The 20,650-nt window shown below is 40.6% G+C and overlaps 1 protein-coding gene across 1 annotated transcript in view; it reads right to left on the minus strand.

Annotated features, from left to right (window-relative positions):
* Nucleotides 1-20,650, minus strand: part of LOC101080976 (pregnancy zone protein-like) — a 49,209-nt gene that overhangs the window by 8,049 nt on the left and 20,510 nt on the right. Inside the window, exons 14-23 of the mRNA XM_019834473.3 lie at nucleotides 17,522-17,664; nucleotides 13,680-13,829; nucleotides 10,275-10,439; nucleotides 8,045-8,135; nucleotides 4,879-5,038; nucleotides 4,268-4,496; nucleotides 3,835-3,961; nucleotides 3,503-3,624; nucleotides 3,230-3,281; nucleotides 488-571 (exon numbers count right to left, since the gene is read on the minus strand). Of these exons, the coding sequence (XP_019690032.3) occupies nucleotides 488-571; nucleotides 3,230-3,281; nucleotides 3,503-3,624; nucleotides 3,835-3,961; nucleotides 4,268-4,496; nucleotides 4,879-5,038; nucleotides 8,045-8,135; nucleotides 10,275-10,439; nucleotides 13,680-13,829; nucleotides 17,522-17,664 (1,323 nt within the window). The remainder of the gene's footprint in view (nucleotides 1-487; nucleotides 572-3,229; nucleotides 3,282-3,502; nucleotides 3,625-3,834; nucleotides 3,962-4,267; nucleotides 4,497-4,878; nucleotides 5,039-8,044; nucleotides 8,136-10,274; nucleotides 10,440-13,679; nucleotides 13,830-17,521; nucleotides 17,665-20,650) is intronic.

Consider the following 20,650-nt stretch of genomic DNA (forward strand, 5'->3'; position numbering starts at 1 on the left):
GCACTCAGAGCTGGTCTATGTTGGGATAGGGAGATAGATTACTAGCAAAGTGTGAGGTCAAATCACTTATAGAGAGAAGGACAGGAAAGTATAAGAGACGAAGAAAAACAAGAAATAGAAAGGATAGAGAAGAGTGGGGAAAAAAAAAAAGTCAGTGGTTCAAGGATGGAAAAAATTGAATGGCAGGAACCATCTTTTCTGATGAACAACTTGTCTGGTAAAAACCGACTTTTAGGATGCCTCACCACCTAGTCAGTCTCTTGAATCTGAGGGCACCGAGAGGTGACCCTTGGTACTTTTTAGAGTGTGTCGAGGTAGCACAACATCTGTTCAGCCCCCCTTGTGACTAATACCCAATGCGATTCTTAGCTTAGCACTCTTTCTCTCAAACGAATGCCTACAGCCAATGTCTTAACTGTGGATAGTGAGGCTGCGTGCACGAGAATAGTGAGATGGAAAATTGTTTGCCTCGGGCTGGCAGACTCACCCAAAACCGAATATGTCGCCCTGGCAGATCCTTCAACCACGTCTGAAGGAACTTTGAGTGACAGCTTTTCAGACACCCCAGTTTCTAATGAGAGAAGACAAATATGTATAAGGGAGGGACAACAAGAGAGCAATGTCCTACTTTTGTTTCAAGTTCTTCCCCTTTTTGATCAAATTCCCACCTGTCCTTTCTCTGGATCACTGTATAATTTCTTTGATGCCGTCCAAGTTTCTCCTAAAGTCATGGTTCATCTCGCAGTGAAGTCCATATTAACTAATATATGTCTGTGCTAAATTTGTACCGATTTCCTTCTGAGCACATGCCTTATGTTATGACTATTTTCTTCCCCTAACTGTTTATGCTGATATATATGATGAGTGTTTATTTATTTATTTATTTAAAAAAAATTTTTTTTTCAACGTTTATTTATTTTTGGGACAGAGAGAGACAGAGCATGAACGGGGGAGGGGCAGAGAGAGAGGGAGACACGGAATCGGAAACAGGCTCCAGGCTCTGAGCCCTCAGCCCAGAGCCCGAGGCGGGGCTCGAACTCACGGACCGCGAGATCGTGACCTGGCTGAAGTCGGATGCTTAACCGACTGCGCCACCCAGGTGCCCCGTATGATGAGTGTTTTTTAAAAAATACCTCCATTCCATAAATATGCATTAAGTGCACGTGATATACCGGCTTCTGCTTCAAGTGCAATGATACAACAATTTTCAAAAAAAAAAAAAAATTCCTGACTTCCCAGAGTTTTCATTTTAACGGGAGGAATCAGATAACAAATATTTAGTATGATAGGCGTTAAGAAGTTCTATAGTGGGGCGCCTGGGTGGCTCAGTCGGTTGAGCGTCCGACTTCGGCTCAGGTCGCGATCTCGCGGTCCGTGAGTTCGAGCCCCGAGTCAGGCTCTGGGATGATGGCTCAGAGCCTGAGCCTGCTTCCGATTCTGTCTCCCTCTCTCTCTGCCCCTCCCCCGTTCATGCTCTGTCTCTCTCTGTCTCAAAAATAAATAAATGTTAAAAAAAAATTAAAAAACGAAGTTCTATAGAGAAAATTAAAGCAGAATGTTTATATGGGACAGCTGGTAAGACAAAGCAAAGACAGAGCTGGTGTGAAGTAAGCTCCTCTCTTCAATAAAATCATAGGTGACCGGAGATTTGAAGGATGTCAAGGGATATGATTTACACACATCTGGGGGAAGAGACTTCCAGGGAAAAGGAACACAAAGCGAAAAGACTCCAGAGATTAGAGCATGCTGGCTGTGTTCCAAGACCAGACTGGGAGTCCACTGTGCCCAGAGGAGGGTGAGTGAGGGAGAGAGTCACAGGGTATGAAGTCATGGCAATCGTGAGGGTTTGGAGGGGACATTGGAGGAATAGGCTGTAACTTTCAGGGACATGGGAAATTCTCGGAAGGTCTGAACAGACGGGGCACATGATCTGAAGTGTGCTTTAAATAATCCCTCCTGCTGTCAGGGATCAAGGGCAGGTGGCCTGGCGACCGGTTAGGAGGTTATTGACATGATCCAGGAGAGAAAAGACTAGAGTAGAAGTGCACATGGTGAGAAGTAAGAAGGTTCTGGATAAAATGTCAAGGTGGAGCCGATCATAGTTGAAAACAGATTGGGTGTGGAATGTAATGAAGTGATGGTGAAGGATGACTACGAAATTTTTGCTTCAGGCAAGTAGAAGAATGGGATTTTTATCATCTGAGATGTCTAAAAAAAAAAATGGCAGGAGGAGCAGGTTTGTGGGAACCAGAAGTGTAGTTTTGAACATGCTGGGTTTTTTTTTTTCAATGTTTTTTATTTATTTTTGGGACAGAGAGAGACAGAGCATGAACGGGGGAGGGGCAGAGAGAGAGGGAGACACGGAATTGGAAACAGGCTCCAGGCTCCGAGCCATCAGCCCAGAGCCCGACGCGGGGCTCGAACTCACGGACCGCGAGATCGTGACCTGGCTGAAGTCGGACGCTTAACCGACTGCGCCACCCAGGCGCCCCTGAACGGGCTGGTTTTGAAATACCTATGAGTCCACAGGCCCGTCAGTGGAGTTGATAAGTGGGCAGCTGAATACACGAGTCTGAATTAGGAAGGCAGTGTGGACCCAAGTTGTACATTTTGCTGTCTCCAGTGCAAAGCTGGAGTTATTCAAGTTATTCAAGTTCTGAGACTGAATGAGATTATCAAGGGATGCTTACATACAGGAGAGATCTGCACACGGAGCACTGTTCTCAAGAGGATTCTAGATGGTGCAGAGTTGAACATTTTCATGGTAATTTTTATATCGTTTTGTTGATAGTATTAGTAAAATATTGGTTTTCTATATATGCTAGTGACCTGAAGTTCTTCTTCAAATGACTTACATGAGTAAGTTAAATTTGAGTACACTTAAACTAGTCATTGAATAATGACTACTCTTGCCACACAGGTATTTCAATACTTTGAAAATTATTTAGGGAGAAGTTTGAAAACACAGGTGCATTGGAAAGAATCCTGTTCTGCGGTCATCAGCTTTGGTTCTCCTTATTAGCCGGAAGCTTTTAGGTAAGTCTTTTAACTTCTTTGAGTCTTCATCTGGAAAAGACCGTTCTGAATCAAATGCCCTGAGGTTTGCCCTTGGGAGAGTATGCTTTTTTTTTTGTCTCCAGAGGAAACCATACCTCATATGGCATTCTACAACTCTACACTTGGGCGCGAGTGGCTGAACGTGAGAATTTTGTCTACTTTTGACCCTTACCTGATGCACAGAGGACTGTGTTGAAAGTTTCCTCCTGTTCTATTCCTTCAGGCTTTTCGTTGGGAAAAAAAAAAAGTGAAAAAGTAAAGTCATACTGAGTGTAGAAGAAAAAAAAAAAACCCAATTACTCTAAAGGAGAGGGGAAAACGTTAGTAAGACACTGAGCTGCAGATCCATTTCTATTCTTGGGAACGAAATGGCACTCACATACATAGTAGGTAATGCTATAGAATATAATAAGGCCTCTGAGACTCAGGAAGTTTACCCACGTACCTCAACTAATAAGGGCTTGACTACAGTGTCCTTCTGCCCAACCACCGGGACTGTAGGCACCTCGTTGTTGCACCTGACTTCAGACTGCAAGGCCTCCACGGTAGCTGTGAAATTCACCTTGCCTGGAAAATAAGGTCCTTAAGGAGTTAAACAGTGATTCCGTATTGAATGGTTTCTCTTTTTAAGTTTCTCCAGTAGATACGATGGCTTTCTTTCAGTGCATCATGGTTGAAGGAGGAGGGAAAAACCCCACGTATCCGGGTCAGGGTCAGGGTGGAAAGCAAATCACTACAACGCAGGAAGTGGGAGTTGCCAACAACCTTAGCACTCACCCAGTGACTTTGGAGTCACAGTCCAGGACACCGTTTTCTGCCTGCTTCCGCAGACGCAGTGATTGGCTTCATTCTTTCTCACTAGCTCGGCCGAGTTGTCAGGGAAGGCTTCTAGCTGCACACTGACCTGAACCCCATACCCGCCCACAAGTGTGAGAAAGAACACAGGGGGGGGGAAAAAAAAAGAAGGAATCAGGTGGAAATAATATCTGAATTTAGGAATACACAGAAAATATAGAACCCCAAGCAAATATAACGTTACCGCCTTGGATGGGCCAGGTAGCTTTGCTCTTAGCACCTATTCCATTCCCAAATTAGCCTACATCATTATTCAGCTATGATTTGCTGGGGGATTATGTAGGAGACCGGGATAATGAATGGCGATTGGGTGCCTTCCTTGAACTCTTGCTTGCTCCCAGAGAAGGGCCCTTACCCGAATGCAGTGGGACAAATAATTGAACACGGTGGCTTTGAGGGTAAAGTCTTCTCCTCGAACCACGGAGTAGGGGAGAGTGAGTTCCACGAAGAAGGGCTGGAACACTTGAAGAGAGATGATGGGGGAGAGACCCAACCCTGTGTTTCCAGACAAGCAGAGTGCATGGGCCTTCCACTCAGTGATGGTGTCAGGGACCTTCACTGCCAACTCACTTCTACCTGATAAACTGGAGAAGGAAAAAAGAGGAACGCTGTGAGTCAACACATTTTTTAACACGGGCCATAGCTGATTCTAGAGCGGGGTATCTTAGTAACCCAGTGTGGCCAATGCTAAACTTGGGACTCCTCAGGAGGTCTCTGGAAGTTCTTCTTTTCTTTTTAGAGGCAAGGGTAGCTTCCCACTTTCCATTGTTTTAGATATCTCAGGATGAAATTAGAAAAAAATTCGCATTGCTGATCTACGAGGTCAATGAACTATGAGCCTAAATGTTTACCGGAAAGAAATGGAACAGCACTGAAAGGCTCAGGAACCAATGCTAACACCAGAATCAAAGAGGAGGAGTCACATCTTTTCCTAAACTAAATTCTGGGCAACAACACACAACTTACTCGAGGGGTACCAAGTCCCAGATCCAGGTCTCAGGGAAGTACTTTCGGATTGTCTCTTTCCTGGGACGTTCTACCATGGCTGGAACATTCTCACTCATTGTTACTGATTGAATTCTTCCTCCAACACCAGGTGCTACTTGTGGTAAGACTTGTGGAAGGGCTGTGGAAAGACAATACGAAGGGCCCAACAAAAACCTCATTTTTATCATGAATTTCTTCGCATTGCCTAGTTTCTCAAGCAGAATAAGGTCATTTGCTCAGGGAATGTTCATTATCAGAGCAATTTAACCTATCAGCTTGTTACTTTGTTCACTTACCTATTTGTTCTCTAGGAAAGCTAATCCTATCTCCTTCAAAGGGTCTGGAGGTAAATGTATTTTTCTCCAGAAATGAAAACAAATGTAGCTCTCTGTGGATTATTCAACTAGCAAAGGGAGGAATAACACACCAAATAGTGCCTTTACACTGAAAGGATGATCACGTGTTCTCCACTTGCAGTGAGAACTGAATGCGAAGAATGAGTAGTAGCTACAGAAAGGATTTAAGAAACGCTTTTTTCCTTGACCGTGAATGAGATAGGGACACAAACACTAGAATACAGTAGAGGATGTTATAGACCCCAGAAACTCAATAAAGGACAGAAAATGAACTTTTGAGTGACCAGGAATGACTTTACCAAAGTAGAATTTTAGATGATCACTGAAAGATGAGAAACAAAGGAGAATCGAGGAGATATTTGAAGGAAAGGGCTCTAAAAGTATGTACACAGAGGTCAGAAGGGATGCTCCACAGGGAAAAGGGAGTAAGATGTCTATCTTGAGGGTTTGTTGAGTAAACAGTAGGTGTAGTTATATAATGAAGTACCAGGAAGATTAGGGCAAATAAAGTAGATCTGTTAATGCAAGAGTTAGCTTGATTTAAATAAAAGTGACACTCTAGAGGGGCGCCTGGGTGGTGCAGTCGGTTAAGCGTCGGACTTCAGCTCAGGTCACGATCTCGCGGTCCGTGAGTTCGAGCCCCGCGTCGGGCTCTGGGCTGATGGCTCGGAGCCTGGAGCCTGTTTCCGATTCTGTGTCTCCCTCTCTCTCTGCCCCTCCCCCGTTCATGCTCTGTCTCTCTCTGTCCCAAAAATAAATAAACGTTGAAAAAAAAATTAAAAAAGAAAAAAGTGACACTCTAGAGATCAGAAGATCTAAAGATCACGGGTGTAAATATATAAATATAAATATGATATATATTTTACATACACATAAAATAATACAGTGGAACATGCTTTTTTAAAACCTTAAGTACAAAAATTCTATGAATTCTGGAAATGGTGACATCTATGGGAAATAAGTGACATAATAAGAGCAACGTTTAAGGGTGATAGTGCCCTTCACAGTATCCAGGATAGACTGATGTGAAGAAGGACCGGAGGCAAGAAAAGTAAATTAGGGTGGTTTGTAAGTAATTTCGTTATGAAATAATGAGGCACAAGAATCAGGTGGTATAACTGAGAAGGAAAAGGAAAGAATGGGTAGGTGACAAATACAAATGCAAAGTTTGCATAGAGTCGTACAGAATATTTGGGGTAAGAATGTAATGACACTACTCTGTTTTTAGGTTTTCTGGATTGTTCTATGAGCATGTTTTCTCTTATGTTTGGAAAGAAAATACACACTTGGTATTAAGAGGGATAAGAAAATAAAATAATAGTGCTTTTCAATTATTATTATTATTATCATTATTATCTTTTAGGTTTATTTCTTTATCTTGAGAGGGGTTGGGTGGCAGAGAGAGAGGGAGAGAGAGAGGAGAGAATCCCAAGCAAGAATCTGTACCGCCAGTGCAGAGCCCGATGCGGGGCTCAAACTTACGAACCGCAAAATCATCAACTGAGCTGAAATCAAGAGTCAGAAGCTTAACTGACTGAGCTACCCAGTCACCCCTCTTTTCAATTATTTTTTTAAACATATACTATTCATGGCAACATGATTATATTTTTTCATTTATGCTCACAACACATGCTCAGTAACTTTGATGTTGTCATTCTGACTTCAGATTTAAAGAAGTTGAGCCTTAGTCTGTGAATTTGGAAAGTCCCGTATGACCTACCACACAGATAAGACCATGTCCCTTGGCCCTTAGCACACTGCTTTTTTCACTCTACAGAATTTTCTTTCTGTTGAGGGAATATTCTGATTTGCTCCTCTGTTGCCAACTAGAACTTTATTCTTTGTCTTCTTAGGTAAATAATGTCTACTGTAGTCAAGTCCGTGTTTATTTTATTTTTAAGGAACACTTTATACTAGAACATTTCTTATTAGAAAGTAGGGCTAGTGGATATACAAATGCGTAGAGAAAACTTTCTCTAGACGTGACAGCAATAGAAAAGAATACTCAGCATCTTTTCAAATTTTCCTCTTTGCCAGGTATACTTGAAACACACAAGGAGACCAGTAGTCTAACTGCCAAAATTTGGGCTATTCTATTTCATTCGACATATCAAAGTCACTTTGATTTTCATAAAAGAATATGACAGAGACAATTAACGTCCATACGATCTTTCACATTTCTCAGCCTTCCTTGCAGGAAGGGCAGATATCCCACTTCCACAGCAGGACAAAATAATCATTTCCCTCCTTTCCCATGGTAATGGTCTTGGATGGCACAGGGGAAATGGAGTCACAAGATGAAAATAGAACAGGTACCCCTAACTCACTGTTTGGGAGGGAGCCGTTCTGGACAGCTACTGGATGTATACGCAGTTTTGTGTGAGCGAACAAAGAAAAGCAAACTGTTGTCATCTTAGTTGCTGAGCTGTGGGGGTTTGGTTGTTACTGCAGTAAAATCTGTCTTATGCTGACTAATTGAGGTGTTGAACCCACAGTGGATAGGGAGGATTTGAAATCGCAAGACTACTGGAGGCTAGGACAAAAAAGCAGTCAACTTTGATTTCAGAGACAGAGTAAAAAAAAAAAATGAAACGATAATTGCTTTAAAAATTGTTTCTTTTTGGAGGGGAGGGGGTGTTATTTGAAGAAAACTCACCAAGAAGTCGCGGCAGATTCGCAAGAGTCACAAGATTCAATACTCAGAAAAATAACTTTTCATCCCACCCCACCCCAGCAAAACATCATTTTTTCCCCTATTATCCTAGCAGGCAAAGGTATCTCCCCCTTACCGTCTTCATAGGCTACAGGATATGGTGGAGGCAGCCAACAAAAAGATGGACTGTGGAGTTTTGAGTTGGTAAAAATATTTAATCCTGCAGACTGGAAGAAAATGGATTATTAAAGCATATTGGCAATCCAATCCTGAGAATGGAATCTTTTCTTACATTTGTACTGTAGGGGTCAAGAGCAGGCTGCCCAAAGCGAATATAGCATATTGGTTATTTTGAATTGAGGCTAGTTGGGAAACATTTGGTTCAAGGACACTCAATCCCTCCTCTGTCTTCCTCACAGCGGTAAATAAATCTCCCACATGAAAGGTACCCTTTCATGGAAAGGGTAAGGAAAATAAAAATCCTTATCACCAGAGATAGGAACTTTAAAGCCAAGAATGTTGTAGAAACAAACGCCGTTATTATGTTTTTTAATCTATGACCTCAGCCCAAATTCCATTTAGAATTCTAAAGCTCCCGAACATGTTTTATTTATCCTGTCAGTTTCCCACAGATTTGTCTCCTCTTTGGCTAAAAAGTACAAAAGCTTCCTGTTTGTTCATTTCTTTAGGTCTCCATTTCATTATTGGGCCCCCAGAGCATGTAATAAAACCGTTTTTCTCTCCTGTTAATCTATCTCCTGGAAATCTAATTCTTAGTCCAAGCCGGAACACCCCGAGGCGCAGAGGAGGAATTTTTCCTTCCCTACATGATCACACACTTTCATTATTATCATGCATATAGCCCATAGGATCATCATGAAAGTGCCACACAAAAAGGAAGAGAACTATTTTATAAATATGAAAATGGAGTCACAGACAGTCCAGTTCATCCAGTTGGCGACTAGGAGTTGGGATTAGAACCCTGATTCTACTGATTCCTATTTCTGAATTTTGTTGCTATACGCTGATGCCTCTTTAATTATCTTTTGCATCCAAGAAACTATTTTGCACCTGTATGTTTATCTTCCCTTCCTTTTCTCCAATATATATATATAGTGTGTGTGTGTGTGTGTGTGTGCACGCACAGAATAATTGTTTATGTTTCTTTTCATTTGAAATTAGAGGGTTGCACATTGGAGATTTTTCTTCACAGTTAGTTACACTTTGTGTTGTTTAAGTTTTATTGGAAAATGTGTCTTTCCCTAAATATCTATGCTCAGCCCATCCCTTTCCTAATTTAGTCTTGCTTCTTTTCTTTCTCATTTTCTTGCAAGTATCTTGAATCTCTGCATCCAAAACATACATGCAGATGCCTACAGTAGCCTGATTCCTCGAGTCCACCTGGTCCCAGCGACCTCTTTCCTCACTATTAGTCACCAGGAAATACTACTCGCTGTCTTACCTCCGAATACGCGGGAAACTGTGCGAGGCTGAGACACAGTTATCAGTGGTGGCAGTGACGTGAAATAGGGAGAAAGAAGTCAGAAGCAAATGTTTAAAGATGAAACAGTTAGCTAATGAGCCTAAAGAGTCCTCTACCTACCCCTCTCTCACCAACTGATTTACGATCCCGGAGGCTCTAGAAGAAGGAGATTTAAATTGCTCTCCGCTACGCTGCGGAAGAAGGGCACGTTTCCTCAAGATACAATAAGGGTTTTAAGCCCTCTTTGGTCGTGTGATAAGACTTCATCTCAAAGCTGGACAAAGTCTCCCTTCGTAACACTGTCTAGTTACAGTTAATCTGAAAGCTAGACATTATATGTAACCTGCCCCAGGCCTGCTCACATTCCGACCCAAGTTTTGTAAATCTTTTCTTTGTGAAAGACTACTTTCAGTTTTCCCGGAAATTTTACTGCAGTAAAGATGATGAAAGTATTATACTTTGTGTATTCAGTCATTTATTTATTCAACATTGTATGTATTGTGCAACAGACTGACAATAATGGCCTCCAATAAGGTACTCACCTTTCACTGTGGAAAATGTTTCACTATGCTCGCACACTAGAATCTCTGACAATTGCTGAGGGGCTATGGCAGTCGTAAACAGCTTTGGGATCAACCTGGTTGAGGCTGTGGGCCCTAAAAGCATACCACTTGCACTAAAGAGTGCAAGATACATTGATGATTGAATATCTGTATGTGTACAAAGTTCCCCGTGCTTCTGAGGTTTCAGTGTTTTTCTGTTAAGCTTAGCTTTGTTTTGGGGGGTGCAGGATCAGATTCTAGAGCTTAGAAGCCCATTTGTTCTCCACTTCAACAAAAACTTAAAACTCAATGTTGTTTATACTTTTGGGAAGGTGAATTACCTCAAAAACACTGTAAACGTCATCCTCTTTTACGGCCCACTTTGGTGTGTAAACAATTCCATTGTGAACTATGTCTTCTGCATTGATACATTTTTCACCATATGCATTCAGGGGACCTCCGTGTGCAACGCTAGGGACACTCTTCGGTGGCAGCAATTCATAGACCTGCAAAGTTGAGAGAACAAAGGGAAAATTCTTGTTTTGTCTTGCCTTTTAAGTTCATTTTTAGTGTGATAATGTTCAATCTGGGATTGAAAAGATTGTGGTGTTTATTGAATACTCCCATGCCAATGATACAGAGAACCACAGACAAATCGTGGGGAGATAATAAATGTTAGGGATCCTAATCCTGTTGTGGTACAAAAGACATTAATACATAGAGAAATGAAATTAATTGATCAAAGTCTCAGAGCCCATTTTGGTTGAGTAAGAATAAAACTCGTCTCCTGTCTCCTAGACCAAATGCCTATCTTTTTTTTTTTTTAAGTTTATTGATTTATTTTGAGAGAGAGAGACAGACAGGCAGGCAGAGAGAGAGAGAGAGAGAGAGAGAGAGAGAGAATCCCAAGTAGGCTCCATGCCTAGTGTGGAGCCCAACATGGGGCTCGATCTCACAACCATGAGCTCACAGCCTGAACCGATATCAAGAGTTGGATGCTTAACCAACTGAGCCACCCACGTGCCCCCCCAATGCCCGCTTTTAAAAGGAAGCCAAAAGTGTGGACAGCATAGAGAAGTGTGACAGAAAAGCCACTCATAATCCCAACAGTCAGAAATAATTTCCGTACATTCCCAATTCATTCCTTTTCCCAAGTTTTTTGTTTTTGTTTGTTTTAGTCTACTATTTTAGTTCCAACTCTAGCTTGACCAAAAACTAGGTGCCCAGGCAACCTAGAAATAAATCAATTGCAGTTCAGTTTTTGCCCAGAGCCTGGTGTCAGACCACCTGCTCAGTCACATAGTACCCAGGCCATTAAATAAACACAGACCTTCTTTTTTTTTTTAATTTTTTTTTTCAACGTTTATTTATTTTTTGGGACAGAGAGAGACAGAGCATGAACGGGGGAGGGGCAGAGAGAGAGGGAGACACAGAATGGGAAAGAGGCTCCAGGCTCCGAGCCATCAGCCCAGAGCCCGACGCGGGGCTCGAACTCCCGGACCGCGAGATCGTGACCTGGCTGAAGTCGGACGCTTAACCGACTGCGCCACCCAGGCGCCCCAAACACAGACCTTCTAATGTGGCTGCATTCACCTCTTGCCTATGCTACTACAATAACCTACTAATTGTTCCCATTCTTTCATTCTTGCTCTCATTCGCTCAGCAGCAAACAGCATCTCCTCAACAGATAAATCGGAATTGGCACTCTTCTGTTTACAACTCTTTAGATTTACCATAGCATTTGCTGTCACCTCCAAACTCCACTCCAGGCTAACAGAGCTCGTCACAATCTTCCTTACTTTCCATTTTACCTACAGTCCCTACCATCCGTGTCTCTCCCCATTACTTATTAGGTTATTACCTTTTCCTTTTAGAACACTCCAGTCTTGTTCTGACCTCAAGCCCTTTGGGCGCGCTGCCCTCATTCTTTGTAATACTTGTCCTTTTTCCTTCATTCTCTGACCATGAGAAGACACTCTTTTTTTTTTTTTTTTAATTTTTTTAACTTTTATTTATTTTTGAGACAGAGAGAGACAGAGCATGAACTGGGGAGGAGCAGAGAGAGAGGGAGACACAGAATCTGAAACAGGCTCCAGGCTCCGAGCTGTCAGCACAGAGCCCGACTCGGGGTTCGAACTCACGGACCGTGAGATCATGACCTGAGCCGGCTGGACGCCCAACCGACGGAGCCACCCAGGTGCCCCGAGAAGACACTCTTAATCTCCACTTGAAACAATGTCCAACTCTTTTTTTCTTTATCTCAGCATCTTTTTTATTTCTTTCACTATCCTCACCCAAATTGGGAACTATTATATGTTTATGTTTTTGTTGCTTACTTGTTTATGTTAATGCCTCATAAGACCATTAGTCTAAGATGGTCAAAACCGACATCTGAAAGTTTACCATTAGAACTCCTGTTCCCAGAGCGGGATCCAGCCTCTAGGGAAGAGGCAGTGAAGATTTGTGACATAAATAAATAGACAGAGAAAGTAAACTATAAGGCCTTTTGAAAGTGCTCTATTACAAGAGACATCTGTAAAAGACAAGTTTGAATGGAAACTCTCTTTTGTCCATACTTCAAACCGGTGAGCAAGCACCTAGATTTTAGGGGAAGCTTAAAAATCAGGCATTTCACATACTATCTTGATGTGGTGCATTAAAGGTGGCATGGAATGAGATATGATTCAAACTCCACCCTTAAAATATATTTTTTATATATTATATATTTTACATAAAATATATATTATATATTTTATATAATATATTATACATAAATATATATTATATTTATATATTTATGTATACATAAATATATATTATATTATATAAATATAATATAAATATATAATATATAATATATAATTATTATATATTATATACAACATAGATTATATTATTATAATTATTATAATTATATTATATATAATATAATTTGTATATAATCTATATTAAATATATATTATATTATATAAATATAATATAAATATAAATATATATTATATAAATTATGTTATATATTATATAATATATATTTCTATATAATATATACTATATAATATTTTTCTGTAATACATATATTTTATATGATATATATTATATTTTATATTTAAATATAATGTATATGTTATATATAATATATATTATGTAATTTTACATAATATATGTATGTTATATTATGTAATATAACATACACATTATATTTAAATATATATAATATATAATCTATATACTATATAATATATATTATATAGTATATATTATAACATTATATATAATATATAATTTATATAATATATACTATATATTATATATATAGTATATATTATAACGTTATATATAATATATATTATATTTTAATATATTCTATAGTGGCTTTATCTGTCATAGCTGTGTTTTCTTCATTCATAAAATTAAGGTAATAATGACCACCTTAAGGAATTATTACTCATGTGTTGATTCCCTAACAATGTGTTGAGCACCTTTTATTCATCAAGTACTGTGCTAGGCGGTGAATGCAGTGGGGAACCATATTGCTCCCTCACTGAGAATATATCAGGAGAGAGAATGAAGTGAGAGCAGATTATGTTAAGCACCTGGCGCAATGTCTTTTGTGGAACTGAATTCAAGTCCAATTCATACATAACTTACCAGAGTATGCCTGACACTCTGAAGGATACGTCCTCTCAGTTATAACTGGTCTTAGCATAGGTGCATTTTCTGACATCCAAGGCTGAAAGGGGACTCACCAAATGAGGCGACAGCTCAGCTTCAGGCTTCATGAGCAGAACGCTCTGGTCAACCGCACGGAGGGCACAGAGAGAATGGGGAGTGGCTGTGACCTCCAGGTTGATGTTTGAGGCCGGTGGGCTCTGGGCTGAGGAGAAGCTCAAATTGACCTGTAAAAAGGATATGATTATGACAGCAAGTGTTCTAAGTATTACAGCCTCAACACCTCTACCCCAGACGAGGACTAATTCTTTCTACGCTTGCTCTCCCTTCATCCTTTTTGGAGCAGGCTTAAGAGGTGTGTACCCGTGGGGACTAGCAGTGAACGATCTCTGGGATAAATTGGAAATGTAGCTCCAGTTCACTGAGGTTTCCTGGTCCTTGGGTAACTGGTGAAATGTACATTGGTTTTGATCACATTGAGACAGAATCCCCAACGGGAAAAAGAGCACACACTGCTAACAAAGATACATACTCTGCTGCAGTTGACCTATCTCCGTGCGGTGTTTTCGTGGTGAATGCGCACAGTTTGCACGGTGCCGTGAAAAGTCACGCTCCACCTCTGAGACCAGCCCCCTGAAGCCTCCTCCAGGTCGCAGTCTTAGTCGTCTGACATTCTAAAGGGGTGCAGGGCCGCTTCGGCCAGGAGAAACTCACTGATAAGTGAACCTATCCATTCTTCATGTTTCTGTAAATATTTCTGGAGCAGAGTCTGAGTTTTATTTTATATTCAATATAGAAAAGAAAATAATTTAGAATCTAGAGTCTGTAATAGCACCAGGAAACTTTCCATGTTCTTGAACAGCAAGGTGATTTGGATTGGAATGAAATGTCAGTATGCTTAGTTAAAATAATATCTAACTTGCGTTGCTGAATTTAACCGTGATCATCCTGCTATGCGGTCTGTGAATTAATGTAACAATTGGATTCGTGTATCATGAGAGCTACACGAAAAACAATTAATAGATTTATTCTCAAAATGAGGAAGTATTCATCTCTGTAGTTCACTATATTATGAAAACATGGCATATGGAGAATTCTGTTTTAAACGTGTTTGTTTTTGTTTTCAGAAAATTTAAGCGTATGAAAACATGTTTGTGAGTGCCTATTTCAAATGAACACATGAATTATTTGGCATTATAACCCACCGAAACGACTATTAATCAAGAAGTGACTACATTAGAAAATGTCAAATGCTTTACTGATACACGAACAAAGGATTTTAAGGCATAGTTGGAGAGAGAGTCTGCACTTATCCATATTAATCAGTGTTATCCTTTAAAAATGTTTGTAATGTTTATTTTTTAAATGAAAAAAAATTTTTTTAATTTATTTTTTGAGACAGAGAGACAGAGCATGAGCAGGGGAGGGGCAGAGAGAGAGGGAGACACAGACTCCGAACGGGGCTCCAGGCTCCGAGCTGTCAGCACAGAGCCTGATGCGGGGCTTGAACTCACGAGCCATGAGATCGTGACCTGAGCTGAAGTCAGATGCTTAACCGACTGAATCACTCAAGCACCCCTTAAAAAAAATTGGTTTGATGTTTATTTATTTGTGAAAGAGAGAGAGTTAATCAATGTTATCCTTTGTAAATAATTCGATCCAGTTAAGAATGACAGGCAAAGTGTTACGTGGTATTTAACCTATATACTAGGTCTGTTATTGTTAAAATAAGAAAGAGAGATGCGAAATTTGGATAGAAAACAGTTTTTCTCTATCCTAATGAAGATTCAAGAGAATACTTGGAGTATATTATTGGTTTGATGGAACACACGTCTCAGACCGACTTGGCTCTTCCCTCCCATTCTCAGCCTGTTCTTGCCTGTTTGTTCATCAGCCTGCCAGGCTGTCTACCTTCTAAGGTCCTCAGTTTTTAGCTTTTTAATACCTCTTTTTTTCTAACTTCTGGTGGCAAATGAAAATAGTCCCCTTTCTTCTAAATACTTTTCTGGTTTTCACAGCGTCTCTCTACTCGTGATGAATAAGTTACGAGATATTTGATACGAAGAGACTGAGAATGATATCCAGGGGCTTGCACTCCTCTGTGGCAATTTTCTGGTGTTACTCAGGAATGGTCACCTGTTTTCTACCAGCAAGAAACCCCTGCTGGAATAAGCAAAGTGTGCCAAAAGCTCACATAACATGGCCATTCCAAGGTGTAACCAACAACTAACTACCCACGATTAGCAGTAAGGGCATTGAAGTTTGAGACAGGAATCTCTTCTAGGTTCACATGGAACACAAAGAACATCCAAATAGAGCAGAAGAAACTATGCCCTTGGACACCTGTCCTGTTTACTAGCATTCTTTAGTACGATAGAATTAAAATTTTATATCAGAATCCATTGTGTATTTTTCTTAGATCATTATATGTTTTTTAAAAAAGATAATCTAATGTAGTTTGCATTGCAGAAACGTTCACTTGCCATCAAAGCATAGTTTTGTTTTGTTTTTTTTTTTAAGTTTCCTTATTTATTTTGAGAGACAGAGCACGGGCGCATGCAGGAGGGGTGGAAAGAGAAGGAGAGAGAGAGAATTCCAAGCAGGCTCTGCCCTCTCATTGCAGAGCCCAATGTGGGGCTTGAACTCCTGAACCGTGAGATCATGACCTGAGCCAAAATCAAGAGTCAGGCAGTTAAATGACTGAGCCACCCAGGTGCCCCTAAATGCGTAGTTTTTTGTTTGTTCTTAAAAACATTTTTTTAAATGTTTATTTATTTTTGAGAGAGAGAGAGAGAGAGACAGAGACAGAGCATGAGCAGAGAGGGGCAGAGAGAGAGAGGGAGACACAGAATCTGAAGCAGGCTCCAGGCTCTGAGCTGTCAGCACAGAGCCTGACTCATGGCTCGAACCCACGGGACTGCAAGATCATGACCTGAGCCAAAGTCGGGCGCTTAATCAACTGAGCCACCCAGGTACCTTGCATAGTTTGAATCTTCATAAAATTCATGTTAAAGAGTCCTAGGTATATTTTTAAAAAGATAAGTGACGTTGGTGGATGCTCTCTGATTGTTCATGTTAAGCACCAAATTCTGTTGGGATAAAGGCTTCTTGTTACAGCTATATATTCTTTGGAAACATGAGAAGACTCCATTTGCAACTATGTTATATTTTTATGCTATAGTCATTATTAGAGTGCCCAGGCTGTGTTTCTCAACATGGGGCACATACATATACCCCTGTTCTGTATTATCAAACTGAATTTATTTATTTTTTTTATTTTTTTTAATTTTTTTCAACGTTTATTTATTTTTGGGACAGAGAGAGACAGAGCATGAACGGGGGAGGGGCAGAGAGAGAGGGAGACACAGAATCGGAAACAGGCTCCAGGCTCTGAGCCATCAGCCCAGAGCCCGACGCGGGGCTCGAACTCACGGACAGCGAGATCGTGACCTGGCTGAAGTTGGACGCTTAACCGACTGCGCCACCCAGGCGCCCCTATCAAACTGAATTTAAACTCACAATGAGTTACTGGTTTCTGCAATAGCACACTGAGGTGCATCGGGGGTATGATGGGATAAAATGGACACATCCTGGGGAGACATCATTTTTAACTGAAAATTTGGGGAACGAAACGTCAAGATTAAAACTATTCAGGTTGCATAACAGAACAGATTTTGAATTGCACATGCATTTTGAGATAAAACAAGAAACTTGTCAAACATTGTGTGTCTAGGGCCACCTGCTTTGAACTTCTTCACCAGCCCTCTCAGGGTAGGGCGTCACCCTCGGCCTCTGGATGTCCTTCGGAGGAAAGTTCCAGGGACACTATGTGGCAGTTTTAGAAACGGCCGCGACATCTTTCTTTTCCGTCCTTCAAAAGGGGAGATGAATAAAAGGACTGCTGATACGGGTGACTCACCTTATTGGCAAAACAGTTTTCGATGTTGATTTTCTCCGTGTCGGCAATGATTTCTCCATCAGGCAAAAAAGCATACAGCAGCAACTGGGCATCAGAGGCGATGTCCGACTCCACTCGAAAGGAGAAGGAAAATACCCCTTTCACTGGAGAGGAAGAAAACGTTCAAGATACTTGATTAGGAAGAGGGCGGAGTTCTCAACTTTATACAGAAGAGACCCTCTAATGACTTAACTCCTTCTAACATTGGGAGCACACTAAAGGAAGAGAAGACTTGCATTCACACCATCGTGTATGCAGTTGTGTTGAGTGCGGACGTGCTGAGCCAATGACGTTTTTCCGGAAAAGTGTAGGATACATTGTGCATTTCCTCTGCTCAAGTCGAAAAACGCATTTAATGCGCCTTTCTGTTTTTCAATTGAAAAAAAGATTTAAGACTCTACTGTAGAGAACGAACTGAGGGTTGTAGGAGGGGAGTGGGTGGGGGATGGGCTAGATGGGGGATGGGCATCGAGGAAGGCACTCGTTGGGATGAGCACTGGGTGTTATATGGAAGTAAGGAATCACTTAAATTCTACTCCTGAAGCCAGTGGCTCCGCTGTATGTTAACTAACTTGAATTTGAATAAAATCTTGGAAGGAAAAAAAAAGATTTCTTAAGAAAGAAATCAAGAGGGAAGAACTTCTAGATATCGTTAATTACCTCTACCTCTGATCCACATCAACACAATTCCTGTCATATGCACGAGGAAAAGGCAAAGAACGCAACCTCGTCTGGACCTTCAGGCCATTTTCAATACCGCAGAGATATGGGTACGAATAATTACCGACAAAACCAGGTGTGAATCTGAGTTTTACCGGGGAACTGCCTATAGTTATCTCAGTTGCTTCTTTCTGCGTGCATTGCATAGTGCTTATTGTGATGTCCACACTTAATTTTCTCGTAAACGATCTAAGTTCCTGGTAGCAGGAAATTCTTTCAAAAGTATAGCTTTCCTGTGTCTTTAGAAAGTTGGAGGGCAGCTTGGGGTGAAGAACCATGGAAACAGCAGGGTCAAAATAAATTAGAAACTTCTGGCTTCTGTCATCTAGCATAACATGCTCTATGTCCATCCATGTTGTCGCTAATGGCCAGATCTCCTAGGGAGTATAGTCAATGATATTGTAGTAACATTCTTTGATGACACATGGTGACTCTACTTATCGTGGTGAGCGCCGAATAATGTAAAGAATTGTCAAACCAGTATATTGGACACCTGACATTACTACAGCGCTGTGTGTTAATTATACTTCAATAAAGTAATTTGAAACCATAATACTAAAACCATATAAAGAGCACATAAAAAGTGTCACAACAGGGACGCCTGGGTGGCTCATGTGGTTAAGCATCCGACTTCGGCTCAGGTCATGATCTCGCAGTCCGTGGGTTCGAGCCCCGCGTCGGGCTCTGTGCTGACAGCTCGGAGCCTGGAGCCTCCTTCGGATTCTGTGTCTCCCTCTCTCTCTGCCCCTCCCCTGCTCATGCTCTGTCTCTCTCTCTCTCAAAAATAAATAAACATAAAAAAAAAGCATAACAACATCTTGAGGGCATGGACTTTTTATCCAAAACTCTTATTATAGAGATATATCAAGACAGGAAGATATATTATTTTCAAAGTTAGTTCTCTTCAAATATAGTTCAAATATGTAAACTTCAAATAAAGTTTAGCTGCCACAAGTTGTAGACAAAGAGATATCTTATCCTTTATTTATGAATTACTTTAAAAATATTTCTTGTGTACCCACTCTGTGCCAAGGACACGGAAATGGGGTTTCTTTTTTTTTTTTTAAGTTTTTTTTTTTTTTTAACGTTTATTTATTTTTGGGACAGAGAGAGACAGAGCATGAACGGGGGAGGGGCAGAGAGAGAGGGAGACACAGAATCGGAAACAGGCTCCAGGCTCCGAGCCATCAGCCCAGAGCCCGACGCGGGGCTCGAACTCATGGACCGTGAGATCGTGACCTGAGCTGAAGTCGGACGCTTAACCGACTGCGCCACCCAGGCGCCCCGGAAATGGAGTTTCAAAGGTAAAAGACAAACATATTTTAATTTTTGTAATGGGTACTCCTTCATTTTTTCCTGCATATCCTGATTCACCTTGGGTGAATGAGCTTTTTGATTCCCAAACATGCTGCTAATAAAAGTTTTATTTTATTTTTATTTTGTTTTTGTAAAATGATAGCTTATAATTATCAAATGAACAGAAAAAAAGGAAGCTATTTATGAGATTTAGCCTAGGGACGTGTAACAAATAAACAGACCAAATGTATTTATCTTTTTGTAACAGACCCCCCCCCCCTTTTTTTTTTAAAGTTAATTATCCTTCCTGGGATAACAGAAATCGAGAGATGTTGGTGATTCATGAAAATTCAGAAGGAAAGTGCCGTATAAGATATAGAAATGTTGTGAACCAACTTGACTTAAATGACATTTAGAAAACGCTGAAGAGCAGAAGAATAGAACTACTAACATTTATCAAGATAGACCGTATGTGGGGCCATAAAACATGTCTCAGTAAATTTAAAAGAAATAACCACAATGGCACGAAGTTAGAAATCACTAAGAAAAGTTTCTGAAAAATACCTCGGTATTTAGACACTAAAAAACATACTTATTTTATGGCTCACCCAGAGCCCAAAGAAGAAATTAAAAGGGAAATCTGACAATGTTTCGAACTGAGCACAAATGAAAATATCCCATGCAAATACTGGTATGATGCAGCTTAAGAAGTATTCTGAAACCTAGCGTTGTTTGTCCAACCGGCTTTCAAAATTTCTTGGGACTGATAACTCTTTTTGTCCTAGAAAGGGTTACACTTAAGGCCCCACCAATATCTAACTTAGACAATAAGATGATATTTGGGACTTTTGAGATGATGAGACTTACATGAGATTTTGGACTTGAGTTAATGCTGTAAAGGATGAGTCTTTTAGGGCTGTTGGGATAGGGTGAGTGCATTTTGTGTATGGGACGGATGTGAATCTTTGGGGCCAGAGGGCAGTTTGTGGTAGGCAGATTAACGTCCTCCCCAAAGATATCATAATCTGAAAAAGTTGTGTACACATTATGTTACACAGCAAAAGGGACTTTGCA

Source organism: Felis catus, chromosome B4, assembly GCF_018350175.1.
Source record: "Felis catus isolate Fca126 chromosome B4, F.catus_Fca126_mat1.0, whole genome shotgun sequence".
In the NCBI taxonomy this organism is placed as follows: Eukaryota; Metazoa; Chordata; class Mammalia; order Carnivora; family Felidae; genus Felis; species Felis catus.